This window comes from Phaethon aethereus, assembly GCF_964289735.1.
Source record: "Phaethon aethereus genome assembly, chromosome: 28".
NCBI lineage: Eukaryota > Metazoa > Chordata > Aves > Phaethontiformes > Phaethontidae > Phaethon > Phaethon aethereus.
The window spans coordinates 238,833-263,505 of NC_138604.1; the positions used below are offsets into that span (position 1 = coordinate 238,833).

A 24,673-nucleotide genomic window follows, 5' to 3' on the forward strand; every position below is an offset into this window, starting at 1 on the left:
GAGAGAGCAAAGGCAGCAGGAGAGCGGAGTGCGAGAGAAATGGGCCAGGGAGCAGGAGAGAGGGACAGCGGGGGAAGGGTGAGAGGGAAAAGGAAGGGGAGAGAGAAAGGGGGAGGCCGGGACAGAGAGCAGGACAGAGAGCAAGGGGAGGACGGGGAAGAACACAGAGAGACTGAGAAACAGAGGGATGTGGATGAGGACAAGGGGATGGAGAAGGGCAGAACAGCAGTGGCCTCCAGGATTTGTCCTCTTTTTACGCCTGCTGGTTAAAGACTCGTGCGTCGAGCGATGTGTCAGGACCACTTCATGGCCAGTGGCGCTGCTTTCAGGATGCCCTGGTGGCGATGGGCAGAGGGCCAGGTTGCCAAGTCCCGGGGCCAGGTACGTGTGTGGGAGTTCAGGGTCACCCCTGCCTGGTTTTTCCCAGCGAAGCCCCAGCTGGTGGCATCGCCGTGCTGCAGCCCCGGGGCCGAGGCTGAAGGAGCCGGGCATTTCTGCGGGCGCTGCGCCCTGCCGGGCCCTGCTGCCGGCTGCCCTGGGCTTCGCCCCGTTGCCTCCAGCTCTGCTTTCAGCCAGCACCGGGGGCACCGCAGATTGGCTTGCCCGCTCCCCACAGCCGTCCTGACCCACGTCTGCCACTCGTAGGTGGTGTCCACATCACATGGCTGATTTGGGGGTGGCAGGTCTCTCTCATGGCACCCTGGGAATGAGGGCAAAGCAAACTCATCCCTCCCCTTCGATCTTTGCCCACAGGCTGAGCAAGTGGAGACGTACCCTGTGCTGGAGAGTGCCCTGCAGGGAGGAGACAGCTGATTGCAGGGCAATGCTGAGACCCGCCTGACAGCAAAGGTGCCTGGTGAGCACAGAGCGGCCCAGGTGAGCTGGTTCTCTTGGAGACCATGAAAGCAGCTTTCCTCCACCCCTGGTTTTGGTGAGGTATGGAGTGGCACAGAGATGTCTCTCAGGGATGCAGGAGGGCTTCCCAGTGCCCCTGTGAGAGATCCTGCTCCCAGAACGCGCCTCCCCATAGCGCAAAGGCCATATCCAGCCACCTGGCGCTCGGTACGTCTGCCCTGAGGAGTGTCTCAAGGAGGACAGAGTCATCTGCCTGGTGGCTCTGACACAGCAAAGATGAGCTGAAGCCCCGTGGCTGTGGCTGGCCGGTTCAACGTCTACGAGAGCCTCAGCCTTTCTCCCTGGGAGTGTTTAAGCCGGGTGCTTTATCAGGGTGTGAGGGATGATGTGAAGATGGAAGCTGGTGACATCCCTGGGGCTGTGGTCCTGCTCTCACTTCCAAGTTGTGATGTCTGAAATCTGGGGCCACCTGAAGGCCCTGGCAGAGATTTCCAGGGAGTTTGTGTTCAGGGTTTTGACATCCTAGAGCTACAATGTGCGAGGATTAGGGGATGCTAGGGCTACCGTTTGCTAGGGTTATGGGGTGGCAGGGTTTCGGGGTGCCAGAGTTTAAGCGAGGTGGGATTAAAGCATGTTACTGTTATGGACAGAATGTGCATTTGTTGCCCTGGGTTCCTGGGGTTAGGTTATTTCTACCTTGGTTGTGTTCTGTGTAGCCTTTTTTTGTGGAGAGTCCTTTTTTAGCTCGTGTGTCTTTATAGTGGTTAGACAGGCACCTGTGGTTTGCGTACGATGTTTCTTCTGGTTGATTTTTGGGTGCTCTGGTGGGTTGTGTTGTGTTTGCTGTCTTGTAAACATCTTTTCTGGTGTAATATGTCTACAGCAGGTTGGGCAGTTTCACTGCTGGTGTGGTCCGACTCATTTCTGGTGAGTCGTAGGTAGGCAGGCGTGGAGGAGTTGCAGTTCTTGGAGAATGACTGCCAGAGGACTAACGGGCACTTCTGGGGAGGGGTGAGAGGACTTCTGGCCCACAGGTAATGACGACCAGAGGATTAAGTGTGCTTCTGAATTTGTGTGGACTTCCACACTCACGGTCATTTCTCCTGCCTTGAGGAAGAGGCATGGGAAGGCACCAGCCACACGGAAGGACAAGGGTTTCCCCAAGGGTACCTGGCTTTTTGGCTTTTGCTTTTGAGTCAGAAACCTGCAAAGAGGTGACTATCGTTAAGTTTAGTGACAGTTTGTAAAATCCTGGCCTGAGTATCGCGTGACTTGAAACATTGCTGAAAAAATGGTGGAGGTTAACTGGCTGGATGGCCGAGCCCAGAGAGTTGTGGTGAACGGCGTTAAATCCGGCTGGCGGCCAGTCACAAGCGGTGTTCCCCAGGGCTCGGTTCTGGGGCCGGTCTTATTCAATATCTTTATTGATGATCTGGATGAGGGAATTGAGTGCTCCCTCAGTAAGTTTGCAGATGACACCAAGTTGAGTGGGAGTGTTGATCTGCTGGAGGGTAGGAGGGCTCTGCAGAGGGATCTGGACAGGCTGGATCGATGGGCAGAGGCCAACTGTATGAGGTTTAATAAGGCCAAGTGCAGGGTCCTGCACTTTGGCCACAACAACCCCATGCAACGCTACAGGCTTGGGGAGGAGTGGCTGGAGAGCAGCCCGGCGGAAAGGGACCTGGGGGTGCTGGTTGACAGCCGGCTGCACATGAGCCAGCAGTGTGCCCAGGTGGCCAAGAAGGCCAACAGCGTCCTGGCCTGTATCAGGAATAGTGTGGCCAGCAGGAGTAGGGAAGTGATTGTGCCCCTGTACTCGGCACTGGTGAGGCTGCACCTTGAATACTGTGTTCAGTTTTGGGCCCCTCACTACAAGAAGGATGTTGAGGTGCTGGAGCGTGTCCAGAGAAGGGCAACGAAGCTGGTGAGGGGTCTGGAGCACAAGTCTTATGAGGAGCGGCTGAGGGAACTGGGGTTGTTTAGTCTGGAGAAGAGGAGGCTGAGAGGAGACCTTATCGCTCTCTACAACTACCTGAAAGGGGGTTGTGGCGACGAGGGTGTTGGTCTCTTCTCCCAAGTAACTAGTGATAGGACAAGAGGAAATGGCCTCAAGTTGCGCCAGGGGAGGTTTAGATTGGATATTAGGAAAAATTTCTTCACTAAGAGGGTGGTCAGGCATTGGAACAGGCTGCCCAGGGAGGTGGTGGAGTCGCCATCTCTGGAAGTGTTCAAAAAACGTGTGGATGTGGCGCTTCAGGACATGGTTTAGGAGACATGGTGGTGCTGGATTATTGGTTGGACTTGATGATCTTAAAGGTCCTTTCCAACCTAGTGATTCTGTGATTCTGTGATTCTGTTTGTCTGTGAGTTCTGGAGGTCTGGGGCTTGAACATCTGCTCGTGGTGGTGACCTAATGCAGTCCTTAGCTCCTAATTCAAGGCACAGCGTGTGCTTAGGGCACGGTTCATCGTTCATGACAGTGGTTGCGAATCCGTATTTCAAAGAGATTTCTTGATCATTTTGGCTTTGGGGGGGGCAGTTTCTTGTCAGGTCTGATTCGATCATCCTTGATTTTGCGTCTTCACATGGCTGGCAAAGAGCTCGTAGGAGGAGCAGCAGAAAGGTCTGTGCTGCCATTTCCACGTTGGTGGCTTGTACTTGAGGTGTCACGGTTCTCTTCCATCTGCAGTTTCTTTGCAGGCATCTCTTTAAGCCACTTGTCTGTTTTGTGAGGGGCAGTGGGCTTATCAGAAGACCTTTTCATCCTCAGTAGTGCCTCAGAGGTTTACCCGTCATTTTTGGTGGGTTTGTTTGCTTTTTATTGTCTGTGCTTGATTTAAAAAGCTTATTGTAGCTCTTTGGATTTCTGTCATTAAAGGAAGTCTCTGGGCTTTCTGCCCAGGAGTGAGGTGTCCAGAAAGGACTGTCCTTGTTCTGGGAGGCAGGGTAAAAACCGTGTGGCCATCACAGGAAACGTGGAGCGGCCCAGGTACAAGGCACAGGGAGGTGGTGTTCACTACCACATGGGCTCAGCTTTGCTACCGATTACTTTTCTGCAGGTCCTGCCAGGAGCCTGCTCCAGCGTGGGCCTCCCACGGGGTCACAGCCTCCTTCAGGCATCCCCCTGCCCCAGGGTGGGGTCTTCCTTCGGCCGCAGGTGGAGATCTGCTCCAGCATGGAGCTCCGTGGGCTGCAGGGGCACAGCCGGCCTCACTGTGGTCTTCACCAGGAGCTGCAGGGGAACCTCTGCTCCGGCGCCTGGAGCCCCTCCTGCCCCTCCTCCTTCTGCACTGACCTTGGTGTCTGCAGAGCTGTTTTCACGCGTTCTCACTCCTCTCTCCGGCTTCAAATGCCGTGTGCCGGCTTTCCCCTTCTGAAATATGTTATCCCAGAGGCGCTGCCCCCGTCGCTGACTGCCGGGGCCTTGGCCAGCGGCGGGTCCATCTTGGAGCCGGCGGGCACGGGCTCCATCGGACACAGGGGAAACTTCTAGCAGCTTCTCAGAGAAGCCACCCCTGCAGCCCTGCCACCACAACCTTGCCACGCAAACCCTATGCAGAGGACGAGGTTGCTGTGCATAAACTCCCAAACCAACCCAGAACGGCTGCCATTGTGATGTAAGAGGCACGGTGTCACAGAGGGCGAGAAGGCAGGCATAAGTGTCCCGAGCGATCTCCATAGCAGGCTCACTCCAGGAAGACCCCCATGGTGTAGGCATTCCCGCCCAAGAGCCTGCAGATGTGATGGGGATGTCCTTTTTCCTCCTGGTTGCCTAGAGCCTGCAAAGTTCTGGCGCTCTGTTGCAAAAATGAGAGAGCAAGTCTGTGCTGCAGTTCGTGGTTTCTTTTCTTTGGCTTTTTCTCTAGTTTATTTGCCAGACAGGCCTTGGCTGGTGACACATCTAGCAAGTAAGTGGAGGTTTTTACTCCCAGCTGGCTTCTCTTTCGATGTGTTCTTTGGCTGCTCCTTCAAAACTGAGTTGGTGTTTAAACAAAAATGCCATTAAGACACCATTACCTTGGTAAAGTTCCTGTCAACAGCTTCAGCTAATAAGGGGGTGTCTGCATCCCACAGGGTGTGGACAGCATTTGGGGTTTAACCAGCAGTGGTTCAGTCCCCCACGCATGATAGTCTGTGGCAGTGGAGTCTGCAATCTCCTCAGTTTGCTGGTTCAACCAGTGCAACTTCTAAAGTGCAGACTGGGAGAGCTTCTCAGAAGTCCTAGAAGCTGTGAAGTTAATCTCCAGAATTTGCTAACGTTTCTCTTCTTTTGAGGGAAAGCATCTCTTTTTCTTTTAACCTCCATAATGACTGTCTAACCTGACACTTAATGTTTGCTAAAAATGCAGTTACTTTTGTGCTGAAATGCAAAATTCAAAACAGTTCGTGTACGCTCCTGAACTCAGGAGCTGTAACTGTGCTATGTCAGACTGGCACTGCCATGGCTAAGGGGGGTTTTGGGAAGTTTTATGGGGGGAACAGAACCTTTGGGCAACTTGCATTTTCTTGACCAAGTTTCTACTTGTTTCATTTACTGGGCAAACAGGGCAAAAAATAGACACAAGAAAGAGTAGACTAAGAGTCACCTCGTATATTGTGCTGTTATCCTGCTTGCTATGTAAAATAGCTGTTGCTGCTGGAGGGATGCTGTGTATCTCTTTGGGTTTCCTTGTTCCGTGGGTTTCCCCACAACAGGCAGTTTCATAACAGCATCTGATTAACTGTCCTTTGCACATTGCAGGTAAAATCGCCCGTGGATACGTCCAAGCCCGTCCTTCGGTGAGTGTGAACGTAACCTTTCGCTTTCATAGCATTTAGGAATGGTGGAGCAAGCTGTGAGGTTTGCCTTTTGTGACCAAGTGCCAGCCTTGTAGGCTGACAGAAAGTCAACTGTAGAGTCTTTGCAGCAGCAGCAAAGGGATCACTGGCTGTTTTCTAACTTTCTGTTTAAGCACTTTTAAACAGATGCTAGACAGGGAAGTTGAGCACGGTGGAAACAGGCAATATGATTAGCCCATGGGTAAAATAGGAAAGAAACAAATAGCCATCTCTCCAAAAGCGGATTCCCAGCAAGACAACGAAGCGGGCTTTGCCCTTTGAAGGGTGTTAATTAACGTAGCCAGTAGACACTTGTTAGCGTAATTAACTGTTACCATTTCTGTAGATAAAATGCCAAAGCAATTAACCAGCACCTGGATGTGACTTGTAGCGATATATCCAAGCATGGCATTTTGTGAGATTAGACTTTGGCTAAGCATGGCCATGGTTTAGTTGTTTTCAGCAAGAATGAAAAATGCCAAGACAGCTTAACAAAACAGCAGGGTCATTTGTAACCTTGCAATGGTGTTGTGCCACCTGTAACTTAGCAGTGGGGCCTGTAGGACTACAGGCAGGTCCAGATTGGTTCCTGATGATGTCTGAGCAGGCCCAAGTTGTGTGTAATTATCAAAGCTCCCAAGTGCCAAAGTGGTGACTGTCGCTCATGCTCCTGTGTGTCCACAGAGCACAAAACCAGCATGTGAACCCCTGCCAGCTCCGCCTGTTTCTGAGGAAGAGGATGAAGGTGATGAAGAAGAGGAAGGTGGCAATGAACCTGCACCCTGGCTTATCGCACCCTGGCCTGAACGGACAACATCAGTAAGTCCCAGCTTTGGCTAGTGCTGTATTTGGGGGAATTCAGAGCTGCATGTTTCCGATCAGGCAGCACTTGCTGGTGAAGACTCTGCGGGCTGGAATCCTACCATGGCAGTGCTCCACCCAGGCCACTGACACCAGGACAATCGGATTTGAACTTTCCCATTTAGTCATGAGTTTCCCGTGATTCTGATAGGGACCGTGAATTTATCTGAGTATCAGATACGAGGTAGCGTTGTGTCTTTTAATGCTCCTGCTGTAGCAGTGAGCAGCTTTGAGCAAAGTGTCCGTGTAGGCTCTCTGTCGTCAGTGGAGAGAGCGGTCATCAGACGCAGTTCACACCCTTGCAGGATACTTGCAGGAGAAACTGTCCCCTGGAGGTCCCTGTCCCTCTGCACAGCCTGTCCAAGTAGCTAAGTGAACAGCTTAGACCATCCCCTTCTCTTGTACATGCCTGAAGTTTGGTGAGAAGCGTCCTTTGCAGCTCGACATTGTGCAGAGAAGGTAGGTCTCTGAAGGAGTGGAACGCAGTTCCTAATGGCCACTCCCCAAAGCTTGAAATCCTCAGGAGAAGTCAGATCAAGGGTTAGGATGAGAAAAGAGAAATGCTCCCTGCTTCTCTTCAGCACTTACGTACCAACTAAAGCGTCCTTGTTTTACCTGTGAAAACACAGGAGCACCAAGGAGCAAGGCTCTGGGGCCCTGAACACGTCTAGTTCTGAGTCCTTGCAGCACAGTAGATTCATTGTTTCAGTCATCTTTTAGAAAAGCAATGAAAATTTAAAATTTAAAATTTAAAATTAATTTTAATCATGGCCATGAACTTGTGTAAAACGAGCCTTTCCTTTTTGCCCATTCAGTTTCAGATGTGGACAACAAAACCCAACTTTTTAAGAGCCCTGGATGGGGCAGACAGCATCTTCTTAAGCGTTTGCATTTGCAATATGATCTCAGGGGCATCTCTGCAAGCCACCTTTCTGACACAAAGTCATTTCTTGTCACAGATCTACACACAGTCTGTAACTGAGCCTGCCCCTGCACTGGCACCAGCTAAAGAAGCCAGCAGTCTGCAATCTGAAAGCTCAAGCACTTCGTCCAGAAGCACAGACGGGCAAGAGACAAAATCCGAGAGGACAGATGAGGAGGTCCTAGAGAAACTGAGTACGTATTCTGTATTTCTTGTCTGATGAAGCAGTGTACTGTCTGCACCTCTCAGGATTGTATGTACCCAGTGTTCATCCTCAGTTGAGTGTCACCGAGTCACTTAGGACTCCCTACTCACCCTGTTGTGGTGCTTAGAGGCAGCGGGAGAGCACTCTGGCTATTCCTTCTGCCTCTGCGGGCAGCTATGACTGGGTTGGAGTTGCCTGAGCTTCCTTCCACGCTCAAGGCAAAAGCAGATGGTTTCTGCTTGAGCAGAAGGCTATGACCTAGTGAACGACCGAGTGAACTCCTTCCTGTGTGCTGATGGCCCAACTGAACAGAATATTTGGCTTGCTAAATTCTCTGCAGACTCCCGACTTCTCACCAGAAATTGGAGCAAAAATACTTTGCAGAAATTTTGGGGGGGGTTTTGGTTTGGTGTTTTTTCGTTTTTGTGTTAATTTTTTTCCCCCAGTAGACAACTACAGCACTAAACGGATTCCTTCAGCCTCAGGGACCTCTCCTGCCCCAGATATTCAGCTGGTGTCATTTTTGTGATTGCTGTTAGTAGTATGACTTCTTCTAATATCAGAGTTTGTTTTTATAAGAATTCTACGTTTCTGTCAGAGAGCCTTCCTCTGAAAGAACATCAGCTGACCCCATGGAGAGTGAGGAAGAGGTGTTTCCAGTGTGCCCCAAAAGAAAAAACCCAGCCTTCTATAACAATCCTTATTTCTTAGCTTTATGCTTATAAAGACCGGAGAGACACATCTATGTGGCATGATCAGGTAAAAGTGCACTGCAAGGAAAAGGCACCTAGCCCTTTGTGATTCTGCAGTACAGCCAATTGAATCTGCTTCTTGCACGTAATAGCTGCCGGTGCTGCGTTCTCACATAATGAATTGTTGGGTTCATGAGAGAGCCCAGCTCCTAGGTAGATCCTCCGACTCTTGCAGGCTGGCACAGCAGGGCAGGACCACTTCAGAGTACTCGAGACTGTGTCAGCATCCCCCAGCAGCAGGCAGGCGCTCCCGCTGCCATCAGCAGTGAGGCCTGGCTGGCGTTGCTGGAGTGCCGGGTGAGGGGAGCGAGTCCCGCGGGGCACGGGGAACCTCTTCTCCTGCAGCTCCCATTAGCCATTTTGCAAGGCCAGCAAAATAGTTTCTGCGGGGAGCGTACCAGATGGTGTTGATGCCCCGTCTTCTTGCTGTGCCGGCAGGTGGGATTCCTGGCTAGGCACGCAGGCAGATGCCCCTTTGGATGCTAAAGCCCTCTGCTGCAGAGAAATGGCCTGGGCAGGGGAGAGAGGTGTTTGTTGCTCCTTACAGCGGAGAGCACGTCACCTAGTTTTGTTTTGGATGCACAGGGGAACAAGTATGTGATTGTCGTTGTGATACAGGGTTATTGCCAGATCAGTCAACCAAAATCTGCTGTGAAACTTTGGAAGTCTTTCCTGCTGAACTGATCTTCTTGAAGTATTTCAGTGATGTACGTTCCAAGTGAAACCTTTAGGAGTCATTTGCTTTGAGCCGTCACTTCTGCTTCATTGTTGGCATTTTATCCAGGAAACTGCCGGACCAGAAAAACCTCTATATTGTTTTTTCAGTTGTTCCTTCAGATTTGTTTGAGTCCATCAGATTTTGGCTGTTTCATTTGAGACACCCAGAGTGTCCAAATTACTGCTTGCTTTCCTTCCCATTCCGAGTGCCCACACCTCTGAGTGGGCGAGAAGCCGTCAAGCAGTGCATGCCTTAATTTTAGCTGTCGGTGGCACATGAGCTGCACAGCGGCTGATGGACCCGGACTGTCCCACGCCCTGTGCCGTATGGGCCGGCCCTGCCTTCCCACTGCTGCAGTGCAGAGCTGCCGGGAGGCGGCAGCACCCCATCTGGCCTGGCTTCTGAGCCTTTCTGCTGGAATGATCAGCATCTCGTTTGTGCAGCTGCCTGTGGAACGCTGCAGCCTGAGGAATATTGCTGTTCTTGCTCTCCAGCACGGCTGTGCTTGTTCGTGAAGATCAGCATGCGTGCAGTGTTGAGCGTGCGGGGCAAATGCGCGTCAGTGTGAGCCACATTGCTGCAAGCAGTGTGGTTCTTAGAGCGGCATAAGCAAGGTCTTCTTCAGAAAGTAGCCTGGTAAGAAATGATGAGGGTGAAGATAGTTCTTCAAGCCCCATCATTCCTGGTTATATCATGAGATGCTGTTCTTTAAAAACATTAAGGCATTCTTCCGGCAAACTGCTGAAGGGCTGAGAAGATCCCCTCCTGGAAACACTCTGCAAGAGTCTTCCTGTTTGGAAAGTGGCACCTGCTCATCAAAATTGCTTCCAGAACCCAAGGTGCATTTCACCTCTGGAAGTACTAAAACTTGTGTTGAAGGACACAGAGGGTTTATTCCTAAGGAAATCGAGGCTCTGTTGTTCCAGCTCTCGTTAGTGTTTCTAGACAACAAACACTTGCACTGGTGCTTGTTCTTTTCTGATACCTGTCTCCTGCAAATGTTTCTCTGTGTTCGTAGTTTCCTGTCAAGATAACTCTCCAAAGGACTGTAGGAAATCGGTCTTTGTGGAGGCCGTCTGTGCTACGGAGCTGCCTGTATGCCCTTGTTGTTGTTGTTACCCAACTGGCTACAAATGACTCACAACCCTGGACAGTGGGGCTGCATTTCTGACCTGCTGGCAGGAGGTCTCTCCAGTTTGCATTGTGCATCTTCAATTTTGTTTCTTTCAGGGAGCATTGTGAGCGTGGGACATCCTAAGAAAAAATATACTCGACTGGAAAAACTTGGCCAAGGGTAAGTCCAGCCACAGTTACTGATACAAAAAGGTGGGCCAGGAATTTGCTGGTGAGGTGACCTTACTCTTTGTAACAAAAACCTGACTACTTGTGAGGTTTGCAGTCAGGGTAGCACGTTGCGGACCTAGAACTGATAGATGCTGCAGAGCGCCAGACGCACTCATGCTCTTTCTCTGGCAGACTTTATCGTAGACACTTCTTGTTTGGTGGGGCACTTGTGGGAAGGTGTTTCTGCTCCATTCATTGTATAAAACCCCTTTCTGGGATTGCTGCTTGCGTTGTACCCGAAGCCTTGGTTCTCATTGTCATTTGTAAAATGTCAGTGGACACTTAGAGCTGTGCCAGGCTCTCAAAAGATACGTGTCGACTGAAGAAGGGAGAGCCAGGAGAAACATGCGTGTGAAGCAGCAGATTATTGCTGTCGCCGTGAGAATATGACATCGGCCTCACAGTCTTTTGTGTTGACAGTCCTAAGAGTGAGCTTGTACAAAGGTGCCTCAGCGACTGGTGGGAAGAGAAGTGGCTACTCACTGGCCTAAAAGGGTCTCTCAGCTGATTTCCTCCAGCTTTTAGTGCAGCCTGAAGACAGCACGCCCTTCTTACAGAGCAGTGAGCGTGCTGCCGTCACCAGCTCGTGACTGTCGTGCCGCAGGTCACTTTGTAGCGATGGGAAAGATCCTCAGACAAAAGTCGTCCCCGGTGCCTGTTGGATTCCAATGCTTCCGACATGTTTCAGCCTGCAGGTATACAAGCAAGCCGGGGGATCAGGTGAAAAGGAGCAAAGTGATTTTGGCATTGTCAGTCAGTGGGACACTTGCCGGATGGGTGTTCCCCCTTCTCAGAATTCCCTCCCTGGCTCTCCCTTGCCTCACTGCCCATGCAGACGTGAGCTTCTGACATGATGGCCGTGTAAACCTGTGCTTAGCTCTGAAGGAAGCCCCATTAGGCTTTACAAGCCCACAGTTCCTTTAAACCCCAAGGGATTTCCTCTGATCGTGGCCTTTCTGGCCCTTCGCATCATTACAGGGGAAGAACCTCTTTTAAACGAGAGGCAGGTGGCAAACAAACCCCACATTGCCTAGTCTGCAGATGAGCGCGCCATTTGTTTCTGGTGGCTCTACAACACAGCCTGTGTCTGCCACAGAAGCAAAACACAGACTCCATGAAGAGTCCTTCACGTGTCTGTTGCACCTAACAGAAACGGCTGCTGACGGCTCTTGACACCTACAGAAGCTGTCTAGGGATCCCCTGTTTTGAGCAGTTCTCCATTTGTGTGTGAAACACGACATGCCTTAACCTGCTCTAGCTGTGACCTCGCAGGATGGCTGGAGAATAGTTTGCCTGCATGCTGGAGAAAGCTGTGTCTGGATCGTTTCCTCATGTTGGACATCCCCTTTTCTTCATGTTGGACATAAGTTTTCTCTTGGATACTCTGCGTGGCAGAGGGCTGGTGGGCTGCTGCGCTGTGCGCTGCTGGCTGAAGGAGTGGATGAACAAAAGGTGTTTTATAAACCCTACAGGCAGCAGAGATCTCCTGTCTGGGCTTGCTTTCACTCATGGGGACTAAAGCGCTCCTTTCTTTGCTGCTGTTTTGTTTCTAGGGCATCTGGAACTGTTTACATGGCCATCGACATCGCCACAGGACAAGAGGTAAGTGTCAACAGTCCCAGCAGAGTTTGCAGGTCTTTAGTGCTCTCCCCTCTGGTGCGAAGGGTGGATGGGGCTTTTGGGTGGCCAGTAGATCTTTGCTGCCAAGGCGGTTCCTCTGAAGCACAGGCGAGTGTCAGCTGGCAAAATACATCCTCTGCTGTCTTCAGCCTTTCAGGGAAAGCTCTTTAAGGGCAACGTGGTTCTGTGCCTCCGTAACTGAACACTCACTGTGGCCATCCACTCTCCAGCAACTGTTGCACTGAGGTGTTGCTTAATGCTTGAAAAGGTGCCTGCGAATTCCTGGAGGGAGGTCCTGGTCCCCCTGGAATCAGGAAGAGCCTTGGTGCGCTCTGCGCTTGGGCCGATGCTTCCCCCATAGCTTTTCAGGCCAATTGCAAGGGAATTACTTTTCTACTTACTCTGTCTTCAGAGCAGGCTGCTGCTCTCCACAGCATTCTTGGTCCCAGCCTGGAACCATGTTACGTCAAGCCTGAATGGGTATCGTAATGGAGAGAAACCTGCAAAGAAATCCCAGCAAGCTTTTGGGCCAGATGAAAACAATAGCATTTTTATTGCCAGCGTCACTGTGTTGGTTTAGAAATTGTCCTCGCTCTGTTCCCTAGTGTGCATGAAGTTGTGCTGCTACAGAGAGTGTTGGTCTGTCTCTACAGTTGCACTCTGTCCATTGACAGCATGAAATCTGCCTGTGCACCTGGCCATAGTTTGGTTAGCAATACACATAGTAAAATCAAAAGATCTGTCGTAATGAGAGGCATCGGGAGAACCCGAGGGGTGCTCACAGATCCCCCTAGTGCTGTGAGGAAGAGAGCGCTTCATTACGTCGCTTAATTTCGCACAGACTTTGTCCTTATTGACTACTCGAAAGAATGCCAGGAGGGAAGCGGTATCTTGCAGAGGCGCCACACTCGCTCTGTCTTCCTTACGAAATACATGAATGCGTCAAGTAGCTGATGGAGGCTGCCGTCCTTCAGTCCCAGTTTATCCTCATCGCAGGTTCAGGCAGTAACACTCCTTAGCATTTGATCCAGCATGTGTTTCCTCTTCAAAGCATAATGCCAGACCTAATTAAAGAGAGATCACGCTTAGGCCGCGGCATTGGCTTAGTCAAACTGAAGCTGGTTCACACACACACACAGACAGATGAGAAGACGTATTTCAAGAGCAAAGATCTCTCCTAAACCAAACAGTCGTGTTTAGGTCTGGTGTCAGTGACAGCCCGTTACAGCCCATGAAGTGCTCGTGGGTAAGTGGGGGCCAGAGGGTGAGAAAGAAATCTTGAAGGAAAGCGGCATTAGCTTTGACAGTCCCTGTAGTGGACGATTTCAAGTGGCCTCTTCACATTCCTTCCCTTGTCCAAGGCAAGAGTTCTTGCATCTGTACAAACCCTGCCTGAAAATGTGGCTAGAAACCCAGGAATGAGAGCGGAGGGGTGGTCCCTTTCGTGCCATGTCAAGAGCAGGACTAGACAGCGGCACTTTATAACGGCTCTTAGGTTGAGGTCTATAAGGGATCTAAAAGCCCTAAGCCCTGCCTAGAACCCGGGCTGTATCCATAAAATGCCCTAGAATGGATTCTTTTATTTGATACCCACAAAATAATTGCCAATCTAATCTAAACTGCGTTAAGGAATGTGTCTTTCGAGTTGCAAAATCATAATTCAAGAAGTTAGGAAGTGCTAGGGATGTATTTTTTGTGTGTGTGTAACCTTAATGTTTTTTTGGTACGGCGTTTTATACGTAAAGTACGTCTCTTTTCTCTCCATTATGCAGTCAAGTCAAGAATAACAGCAGTTGCTGAAATAATGATCACAAATCCTAGAATTACTAAAGCATTAGCAGCTGTTTTTATGTATTTTCACAGTAACAAAATCACTTCCTGCTTGCAAAACGTGCATGAGCAGTAACAGTGGTCGTAAACGAAGACCATTTGAGAAGAATGTCACTCCAGAGAGTGCTGTTAGAGATGCGTGGTTGATAGTTTAAAGGCCATTTGTACAGATTTTACACGACCAAATGTATATGGCCGTGTGTCCTGTAACTAGCACCCAGGCTAGCAGAGAAAGCGGGCGTTGTAATGTAAGCTACTGAGCTCTTTGGGCTCAGAACAAGGCAGTTGGGCACAGCTCTGCTATGTCGTTCCAAAAACGCTGGCTGCATGTTCATTCTGATCTCGTGCAAGAGACTACTCAAGGTAATGGTTTTCCCTCTTGTTTCAGGTGGCCATAAAGCAAATTCATCTCCAACAAGAGCCCAAATTGGAACAAGTTGTTACTGAAATCCTCGTCATGAGGGAAAACAAGAACTCCAATATTGTTAACTATTTAGACAGGTGAGTAGTTCTGGTGTTATCACGTGAATGTTCATTTACATGCTGCGAGCCAAAGATTTAAAAAAACCTTTGGTCGCTGGCGGAAAATTGGCCCCTGTTTATCTACTCATAGCCAGCGTGTGGGAGGAGACTGCATTTTGTCTGCATTAATCTTTTCTGGCATATATTGTTTAAGACTGTTTTCAAAGAGCTGGACCAGCCATATCAGCCTACCTCCATGTTGTTTTGTTGTTGGCTTGATTGGTTTTGTGTTTTTTTAAGTTGATCATCTTTTCTGTGTCTTATCCTAAGTGCTGATAAATCCTCATCGAAACTATTTCCTTTCGGCTGTTCCCGCTATTTTCCGTTGCTGTGGATGTGAGGAAGGCGAGGTTCTCGTTTCCAGAAACACGTAATTTGCCACTTTTTAAATGGTTTTTCCTGTTCCGGGATGTATTTCATGTCAGGTTTTCCAAACCGTTGGCCAATTTCCGTCCTCAGTGGTACACGCCCTCCTACCATGGACAACTGTGGAAGTTGTGTTGCCTTGTTCCTGGAGCTGATCATGGAATGTACGTGTTAAGACGATGAACCAGAGGATGGGATATGTCCTGGTCCAGGATTTATCTTGGCCATTACTGAACTGCATTTTTCACTTGCTTGCCAGCTCGGACGTCTCGTTGTTCACTTATGGGCCTCTCTCACTTAGACCGCACAGATTCTACGTAGTCTATAGCCTAGAGGGAATGTCTGTTCATGTTGTCTTGTCCTCATGTAAGAACGACCTGGAGACAAAAATCAGCTGTAGCCTTTTTCCTGAGGTAATTTAGCTGTGCACATTCATCTCAGTGCCATTGCTTTCTTCTTTCAGCTACCTAGTCGGTGATGCACTCTGGGTGGTTATGGAATACCTGGCTGGCGGCTCTTTAAACCATGTTGTTGTGGAGAAATGTATGGATGAAGGACAGATAGCAGCTGTCTGTAGGGAGGTAAGGGATCCCGCCTGTGCTTCCGGTTACTGGGACAGGATGGTACTTCTAAACAGGTGGTAAGAGCACGAGAGATTTCATGATCAGAGCTTTGTTTCTCTGTTGCTTTGATGATACGGAGAAGAAAGAGCATCTTAAGTGCCAATATCGCTAATGAGTGCCTGCCAGTATCACTGCGCTTATTACACTCTGTTGTTTTACTCTTCCGTGCTGTTATTGTACTCTCTTTTTTTTCAGTTTTACTCTTCTCAACTTTGCCTCTCTCAATGTTTGCCTTGAGCACGTCTGTACTGTATTCCATGCCTGTAAAAGCAAACATGTTGGTGGCAGAATTTCAAACTAAAAGCAAAGAAAAAAGGAGGCACCTTTGTCACAGGCCTCGGCTCAGAAGGACAGCATTCCACCCAAAGTGGTGTTTGCTTCTGAAAAATGACTGACACGCTATTTCCCAATCTGCTGTCAAGCCTAGCAATAAAATCTTTGTCATGCAACCTCCGACCCGAAAGTGATCCATTTGGTACCAAAGGAAGGCACTTTTTGGTTTTTCTCAAAAAGTAGTTTGTCATATGGGTGGAGATAGCGCACTCCCTGCAGCAGCAGTCATTCCGTGTGTGCTTTTAGGGGATAGTCTGTGACAAGAATTGACATTTCCCTTTCAAAAGCTAATATGCCTTTGAGTAGAAAGTTATTACTCCGTGTTGAAGCAGCAAGCTCTTCCTCTTGACAGCACAATATTCTGCCATTACTCCCACTTCAACTAGAAATTTAATCTTTTAGAGCCATTTCTTTTCGTGTGTGATGAAAGCCGGTCATTAAGTTTTACCCTCATGTTTCTTTTTTACCTATGAGTGCCTGCAAGCACTGGATTGCCTTCATTCCAACCAAGTGATCCACAGAGACATCAAAAGCGACAATATTCTCCTCGGCATGGATGGATCTGTCAAACTGAGTAGGTATTCTTGGTCAGGTGCAGCGTTCCCAGGATGTGGTGTGGGGCTGCTTTTGACTGACTGCCCGTTATCCAAAAGTGATGCCCGTGGTAGTGCAGTGACCACGGCTGCAAGTGAAGAGCACAGTGCCAACGTCCAGAGAGGTACAGAAAGGAAAAAGGTGTAGAGAGTGGGTTTGGTTTGTGCGTGTCCCTTCTAGAAGGGACAATAATAAAGCATAATCTAAAGCTTCAAGTAAATAGAAGCCAGTACATGAAACTCGAGGGGGATGTTAAGTGGCCAATTCAGTATTTCCCTGGCTAGAGCACTGACTAAACAGAGCGCGGCCGCTTTTCCAGAGAGATTCAACAACGCCTTCTGAGGCATCTGGTAGGGTTTTCTTTTGCTTGGTTTCCTAAGTCAAGCTGTCTGTAACAATACTTGTTTTTCTCCTCAGCTGATTTTGGCTTGTGTGCTCAGATTACCCCTGAGCAGAGTCAACGGAGCTCGATGGTCGGGTCTCCCTACTGGGTGGCACCAGAAGTGGTGTCAGGAAACGCGTACGGCCCCAAAGTGGACATCTGGTCGCTTGGGATCACGGCAATCGAAATGGCAGAAGGAGAACCTCCTTACTATAACACAACTCCTGCCAGGGTAAGGTGCAAATAAAACCAGGTACTACCGTCTTTCTAGCACTGATACTTGTAGTAAACTAATGTATTTTGATGTTTTGAAGTTTGCAGTTTTGTCCCAATTCCTTACAATGAAATGACCAGTTCTTCCACCAAAGGAGCGTGTCATAGTGGAGGAATGTCTACCAAGATAACACCTCATGACTGAGAGCTGAAACAAAGCCCAATGCTGCACAGTTAATTCCTGATAGGATGCAGGAATTCAGGAGGAAATGAATGTTGCTCTATGCGTATACGTACGCATGTATACAGTACGGTGCAGGTGGAAGGAAACAGGTGGAGTCTCGTGTTCCCTTTTTTCTAGGCACTGCTTCAGATAGCTACGAACGGCACACCAGAGCTGCAGAACCCCGAGCGACTGTCCGCGGTGTTTCGTGACTTTCTGAGCTGCTGCCTGGAGGTCGACGTGGATAGGCGAGGGTCTGCGAAGGAACTTCTGCAGGTAAAATGGGAAGGGGCTGCAAGTGAAACAGCTGTACTGTGTAATGCTTTTCTCATCAGCTAAACTCGAAGGCATGAGATGGAACCCCCTCATATTGGTCTCCAGTCTTGGTGCTTTTCAAAGGAAAAATAAGTGGAATCATAGAAAGGTTTGAGTTGGAAGGGATCTTTAAAGGTTGTCTAGTCCAAGCCCCCTGCAGTGAGCAGGGACATCTTCAACTCGAGCAGGTTGATCAGAAGCCCGTCCAGCCTGACCTGGAATGTTCCCAGGGATGGGGCATCTACCACCTCTCTGGGCAACCTGGGCCAGTGTTTCACTACCTCACTGCAAAAAATGTCTTCCTTAGATCCAGCCTGAATCTGCCCTCTTGCAGTTTAGAACCGTTACGCCTTGTCCTGTTGCAAGAGGCCCTGCTAAAAAGTCTGTCCCCATCTTTCTTAGAAGCCCCCTTTAAGTACTCGAAGGCTGCAAAAAGGTCTCCGCGGAGCCTCCTCTTCTCCAGGCTGAACAAGCCCAACTCTCTGGGCCTGTCCTCATAGGAGAGGGGTTCCATCCCTCTGATCGTTTTCGTGGCCCTGTTTTGAATTTTGGTGGTATATTCGGTTGTACATAGTGGCAAATGGGATGGTAGCCACTGCTATCACTGCAACCCAGATCTGAGTCCTCTGTCACCTGTCTCCCTGCTCTTGTCTTGGTGCTCTGTGGTTTCCCAGAGTGCTGGCAGGGCAAAAATCCCAGCGCGCTGATGACACCTTGATAAAGGGATTAATAGGATTTTGGGCCAAGTTTGCCTGTGATAGCAAGGTACTGGGCACGAAGACGCAGGTGCAGATGGTCCCCTCAGTCCTATTTCTGCATATTCCCCATAACCAGAGAAATACTGCTTGAGCCTGTGAGTACCTGAGTTTGGAAAGTCATGGTTCATTTCTTTTTTCCCTTTGGACAGCATCCATTTTTAAAGCTAGCCAAGCCTCTCTCCAGCCTGACGCCTCTGATTGCTGCAGCAAAGGAAGTGATTAAGAACAGCAGCCGCTAGCGCTTCAGGCTGGCTTTCACCCATGCCAGCTCAGAGCAGGACTGAGAACAAAATAAAACCTCAACGCTTGTGCTGCGGGACAGATGGATGGATGAAGAAACAGCGGTCACAGTCCTGGTGGTAGGAGGGAGAACAAGCCAGTCCCTCAAGGAGTAAAAAATTATCATTTCTCTACTTCCTGCTTTCTGGCTCCTGCATTTATTTTTAAGACGAAACGGGGCTTAAGACAGAGACCTACCAACCAAAAATGCTTGCCTGCCTCAGCCATTTCCAAGGTAAAGCAAATTCAGCTGGAAGGTTCCCTTCCTTCTCACCCAGTGAATAAGATGTACATTCACTTTTAAATTGTCAGTGGTTTCTGTAAAGGTGGAAGGTCCCTTTGATGATTCTTTTTTGTATGGTTTGGCATTGGAGAAGGGTCTCCTTCATTCACAAACTCCAGCCTGCACTGCCTTTTGACTACCGCCCAGGCGCGGGTATTTGCCCAGCCACGGTACTTTGAGATGAGGAAGACAGCGAAGTTGCACTTGCAACCCAGAACGAATCACGAGTGGGGCAGACAAAACCTCCTGTTGAGATACAGGCTTTCACCTGTGAACGTCTAGTGGTTTGGTTCTTGGCATTTTGGTTTGTATAAGTGATTGTAATGTGTGTGGCTGGATGAGAGTCTGACTAAAATGAAAAAGCAGAAAGATCAGTCGGTGCGCTCCGAAGGGGCTCGTCTGATGCAAAGCTGTCAGAGCAGCGTGAGGCGAGAGCGGGCCCAGCCTTGCCTGGTGCTGAGCCCCAGCAGAGCCCTTGCAGAGCACAGAGCAGCCTCAGCATCCGCAGGCGCAGGCTGGAAGAAGGCACTTGTAGCGGCGAGCGGCAGCAGACGGGCACTGGGTGCTTGCCTCTTCCTGGGACCGGACTCATCATCCCGTATCAGAGCCCAGCTGGCAGCAGGCTGCTCCCGAGGTGAATCGTAGCCATGCTGGGAAAGGCACAGACCGGTGGGATTAGCCACCTTGAGTCTGTGCAGTAGAGAAGGGCAAAACAGAGCTGAGTGTTGTCCCTTCGGAGGACGCCTACTCTCCTGCTCGTCTTGTAGCTGCTGGTTAAGGTCAGTAGCATCTGCGCCACTCTCGGCAGAGGGGGAGGGAGCGGGGCTGCTCCGCCGGCTCGTGGGCAGGTGAGTGTCCTTACGCACGCGAGTTCTGCCACGGAAACCGAGGCCGACACGAGTGAGTGACAACTCGCGCAGTTTAGCTATGCAGGAGCCGGTGCAGCAGACAGCTCTGGAGGAAAGCGCGTTAAAACCTGGAGTTCTGCACTGAGCGAGCACAAACGTGTGAAATGCAGAAGCATTTAGAGGCGTGAAGCCAGCCTGCTGACCGACCCTCGCTCGCCCTGTCCATCCCAGTGTCTTTGGCTGAGGCAAGAGACGGAGGCAATGCTCATGGCCGGCAGCAGTGAGCACAGCTGCGGGAGGTGCGCCCAGGGAGAGGAAGTCCTCCGCGCAGTGACAGGGCTCCGGGAGGAGGTGACTAGGTTGAGGAGCATCAGGGAGGGCGAGCAAGAGAGAGACTCCTGGAAGCACGCCCTGCCTTCCCTGGGACAGGCCCACCAGGCAGACAGGACACATCATACGGGGGATTCCCGGTCCTCTCTCCAACTGGCTGAACACGGTGACTCCAGTAGGCCCTCAGGAAGTCCAAAGGGGCACTTCTGCTGATGCCTCTCCTTACTTTTCCAAGAATCAAAAACTCTACCATTTTCCGATTGCTATGCCCAAGATGGCCTCCAACCGTCACATGACCCACAAGTCCTTCCCTGGTCACAAACAACAGGTCCAGCGGGGCGCCGTCTGAACTTGGCTCACTTGCTAACTGTGTCAGGATCTTCTGTTGCACACACTCCAAGAACATCCTGGACCGTCTTCTCTGTGCTCTATTATCTTTCCAGCAGACATCTGGTGAGTAAAGTCCCTCACGAGAACAAGGGCTAGCGATCGTGAGACTTCTCCCAGCTGCTTATAGAATATTTCGTCTGCCTCTTCATCCTGGTTGGGTGGTCTATAGCCCACTCCTTCCACACTATCTGCCTTGTTGGCCTTCATCCTGGTTGGGTGGTCTATAGCCCACTCCTTCCACACTATCTGCCTTGTTGGTCTTCCCCCTGATTTTTACCCACAAACACCCAACCTCAATGTCACCATCACTAATCTCTAGACCGTCAACACACTCCCTAACATACAGGGCTACTTCAGCTCCTCTCCTTCCTTGCCTATTCCTTGTGAGGAGCTTATAGCCATCCGTTGCAGCACCTCAGTTCTGTGAGTCATCCCACCATGTTTCCATGATGGCAACTCTGCTGCACAATGGCTTCCAGCTCCTCCTGTTTGTTGCCCGTGCTGCATGCTTTGGTGCAGATGCACTTCAGCTGGCTATTGATCCCACCAGCTTTTTGGCGTCACCATTCTCAGGTGCTTCTGTGGTTCCTAACACATCAATAACCCTTGCGTCTTGGCTGTCACACAGCTCTCCATCCTCCCTACCTCCACCGAGCTGGCAGACTGCAGCACCTCGCTAGCACCATCCCTCAAACATGGGCATGCCGCCCCCAGGCTTATCTCTAGCCAGCCTGGTTTTATCCCTTTCCCCCTTCAAATCTAGTTTAAGGCTGTTTCACTGAGCCCTGCTAAGTCCTGTGCAAGGATCCTTTTCCCCCTTTCAGACACGTGTACCCCGTCTGTCACCAGCAGGTCTGGTGTCGTGTGGTCATGATCAGAAACCCCCAATTCTGCCGGTGGCACCAGGCTCAAACTGCTGGCTCTTCCTCTTTCTTCCCTCATCGTTCTGCAGCTGGAAGGACCGAGGAGAACACTACCTGTGCTCCCGGTCCCTTAACCAGTCGTCCCAAGGCCCTGAAGTCTCTCTCGATTGCCTGTGGACTTCTTCCTGCAACTTTGTCACTGCCTACGTGAAAAATCAATAATGGAGAATAATGTGAGGGCCGTACCAGGGTGGGAAGCTTATTCTTCACACCTTTAACTGGGGCCCCAGGGAGACAGCAGACTTCCCTCAGAAGGGGGTCCGGTCTGCATACGGGGCCTTCTGTGCCCTTCAGAAGGGCGTCTCCTCTGGCGATGGTCTGTCTTTTTCTTTTTGTGGAAGCGGTACCAGTTCAAGCAGATGGGTTTATGGCAATAACCATCAATGGCCGTTGGCTTCTTTGACGGAACTTCCCGAAAATGCAAGAAGAGACACTCAGACACCCTGAGCTGTCCCCTCCCTTCCCTGGGCCTGGGCACGGGCAGCCAAGCGCCGCACGGCAAAGCCCGCTGCGTCTTCCCCAGGCTGTCTTGGCCTGGCTGGTTGCTGCCAGGAGGGGACAGCGGGTGATGAGAGCCGGGGGGTGACAGGAGGGACACCGGGCGGTGACAGGCCCGGGGGGTGACAGGGGGGACACTGGGCAGTGACAGGCCTGGGGGGTGACAGGAGGGACACCGGGTGGTGACAGGCCCGGGGGGTGGCAGGACACCGGGCGGTAACAGGCCCGGGGGGGTGACAGGAGGGACACCGGGCGGTGACAGGCCCGGGGGGTGGCAGGACACCAGGCGGTGACAGGCCCGGGGGGTGACAGGACATGGCTTTTTGTCACAAGGCCAGGTGAGGCGCAGGGGGGTGCAGCGTTCCGCTGGGCACGCGCAGTGATGCGATCAGGGCAGCCCCGGCGCTTGGCGTCCGGTAAACCCCCCAAGGGAATGCTGAGGCAGAGGTGCCCGAGTGCCCACAGCGAGTGGCTGGGCCTGGGAGCGCTGCGTGAGAGAGGGAGCAGAGGCCGAGCCGGGGCCGCGGGGGCCTCTCCCCGTCGTCCGCCCGCCCACCCGCCCATCGCTGAGGGCCGCCGGCCAGAGTTGTCGCAGGGGTGAGCTCAGCCCGTGCTGCTTGCCCCGGCCCCCTCGGTCTGCCGCGGTAGACGCTGTCGTGGAGCAGGCCCCGACCATGTCGTGCGTCCACTACAAGTTCTCCTCCAAGCTGAGCTATGACACGGTCACCTTCACCGGCCTCCACATCTCCCTGTGCGACCTCAAGCGCCAGATCATGGGCTGGGAGAAGCTGAAGGCGGCCACCTGTGACCTGCAGGTCACCAATGCCCAGACCAAAGAAGGTGCGTGGGGGCGGCGGGCGCGGGGGCTCGGGGACTGCCCGGCTGGCAGTGTCGCAGACCACCCCGCGACGGCCACGGCCTGCAGGAGCCGCGCTCTGCGCTTTGTGGCCCAACCCCACGTAGCCCGAGTCAGCCTGGGGCCCATCCGGCCGGCATGCGGGGGCACTGGCGGGGCAAGCGGTGCGGGGGCTTACGCGGGGTGGGAAGCCATAATGTGATTCGGCCACGATCGGTACCTGTGGCTTGTGTTGGCGGCCTCACAGAGCTGTTCTTTTATAGATGCTCTTCTGACAGCTACCTCCAGATCTGTGCTTTGGACGTGGCGCAGGCATAGAGGAATGTGTGGTTGATGTGTGATGTACAGGGCTTACCAAAGTTTTGGTTTCCTGGAATTCTTCTAGGCCAAATGATAAGGAAATATGGGAGGATACCTTATAACAGTAACCTCTCCTGATGTCTTGGAAATCGGGTGGAGAAAGCAGAAGGGGGTGGAAATAGAGCAGGTGGCTACTTTGAAGAAATAACTTGTGTTTGGTGACTTAATTTTGCCTTCACCTTGGTTTACCCCACTGCACTGGAAAACTGGTTTGGTGGCTGTGGCAGAAACTGCTCACTAGCAACACTTTGGATCAGGAGCGTGTCTGTGAGTTACCATCTATGCAGACCCTTTAATGGCTTCTCGCCCATGAGTGTTCTCGGTATCTAAATGGCACCTTGGAAGTTCTTGTTAATATCGCTTCTGTTCTACACCAAAGACATTGTCGTTCAGGTGCTATTGAGCATCATTTCACCATTTGTCTCTAAGTGTGGTTTTTTCCCTGGTACTAAGTGTTAACCGTATCGGGGCAGTACTGAGCTTTTACGGCAGAATATTTATGGTGACTATATGTAAGGAATGTTCTTAGAGAACTAATAAATTCTTTTAAACCTAAAAAATGGTGCTTGATTCTCAGAGGTGATCATGGTTTTGTGGTAAACAAGCATATCACGAGAGGTGCTGCCACTTGTAGCCTTCTGCAGAACTTCCACAGTCCCCAGTTCGGCACAGGCGTAGCAAACTCCTGCCTTTTTGTGCCTAACCCAGAGACCCCAGGTCTCTGAAACGTCAGTCCAGTGGTTTGTGATCTGGAGCAGAACAATACTCTGTATGACTCCGTCCCGCAGGCAGAATCCTTTGGGCTTCTAGAACTGCGGCTGCTGTGACCTGCCAGTTGTTTGTCTGGGCCTCCGTACGGTTTGAGCTCCTTCTCCACGAACAAGTGCAGCGCAGGCCTTTCTTGACAGGCGTCTGTGTACTGGTTGGATTTGCCTTTTGAGAAGAGCTCTAGGCGCTGGTTTCAGGATGTGACTTGTGTAAGAGCTTCTGGTTTTGTCATGAGCAGTCCTTTCTCCTACAGTTTGAAACTGCTCTCAAGTCCCGAGGAAGCTTGCTCTTTGCTTCCCGGTGCGGGGAAGGTCAGGAGCTAGTTTTGGCTAAATGGTTTCTGAGTTTTCTGAAGAAGCCTCCTGTCATCTGGAAATAGAAGGAAAATTTTCATTTCATGGTTGACATAATGTCTTGTGGTAGGTATGTTTTGGTCTATGAGAGGTTCCTGCCCGTAAGAATAATCTACCGAACAATGGAGCCTAAATCGTGAGAGAGCCCTGTTTTGTGTATGATCACTGGGCAAAACCACCCTGACAGAGCTTGACTAGGTAGACAGCATCTTTGGTTTTCAGACCATCGTTCTGATTCGGTCTGCAAAGGTCAGGGCTTTTAACATGTAAAAGTGTAGGCAGATTGCAGGGAATGGCTGCTGGTAGTGCTTTAGAGGATTTAGTCATAGCCAGCTTGTGGTAAGTCCAGTATCAAAACCATTCTCATGGAGACATCTTTGCGTGTTAAACTCACTCAGTCCAGGACTCTTCCAGTCCTCTACTGTCTGGCTACCTAGGGAATGCTATTCTACAGCTACCATGAAGCTCAAGTGCTAAACTTTCTAATGGTGCTTGTTGATGACATCCATACTCAGATGATGGGATCTGAGA

At 50.9% G+C, this 24,673-nt stretch overlaps 1 protein-coding gene across 1 annotated transcript; it reads left to right on the forward strand.

Moving 5' to 3' along the window:
• Positions 1-288: 288 nt before the first annotated feature.
• LOC309414218 (serine/threonine-protein kinase PAK 3-like) lies at positions 289-18,832 on the forward strand (the record flags this gene model as incomplete). The annotated part of the gene is made up of 12 exons (XM_082011516.1): positions 289-381; positions 5,597-5,634; positions 6,358-6,492; positions 7,589-7,650; positions 10,362-10,425; positions 12,029-12,077; positions 14,314-14,426; positions 15,277-15,394; positions 16,244-16,343; positions 16,781-16,977; positions 17,320-17,457; positions 18,404-18,832. 12 exons carry the CDS (start codon positions 289-291, stop codon positions 18,491-18,493), a joined length of 1,197 nt encoding a protein of 398 aa, XP_081867642.1. The 3' UTR covers positions 18,494-18,832.
• Positions 18,833-24,673: the final 5,841 nt, after the last annotated feature.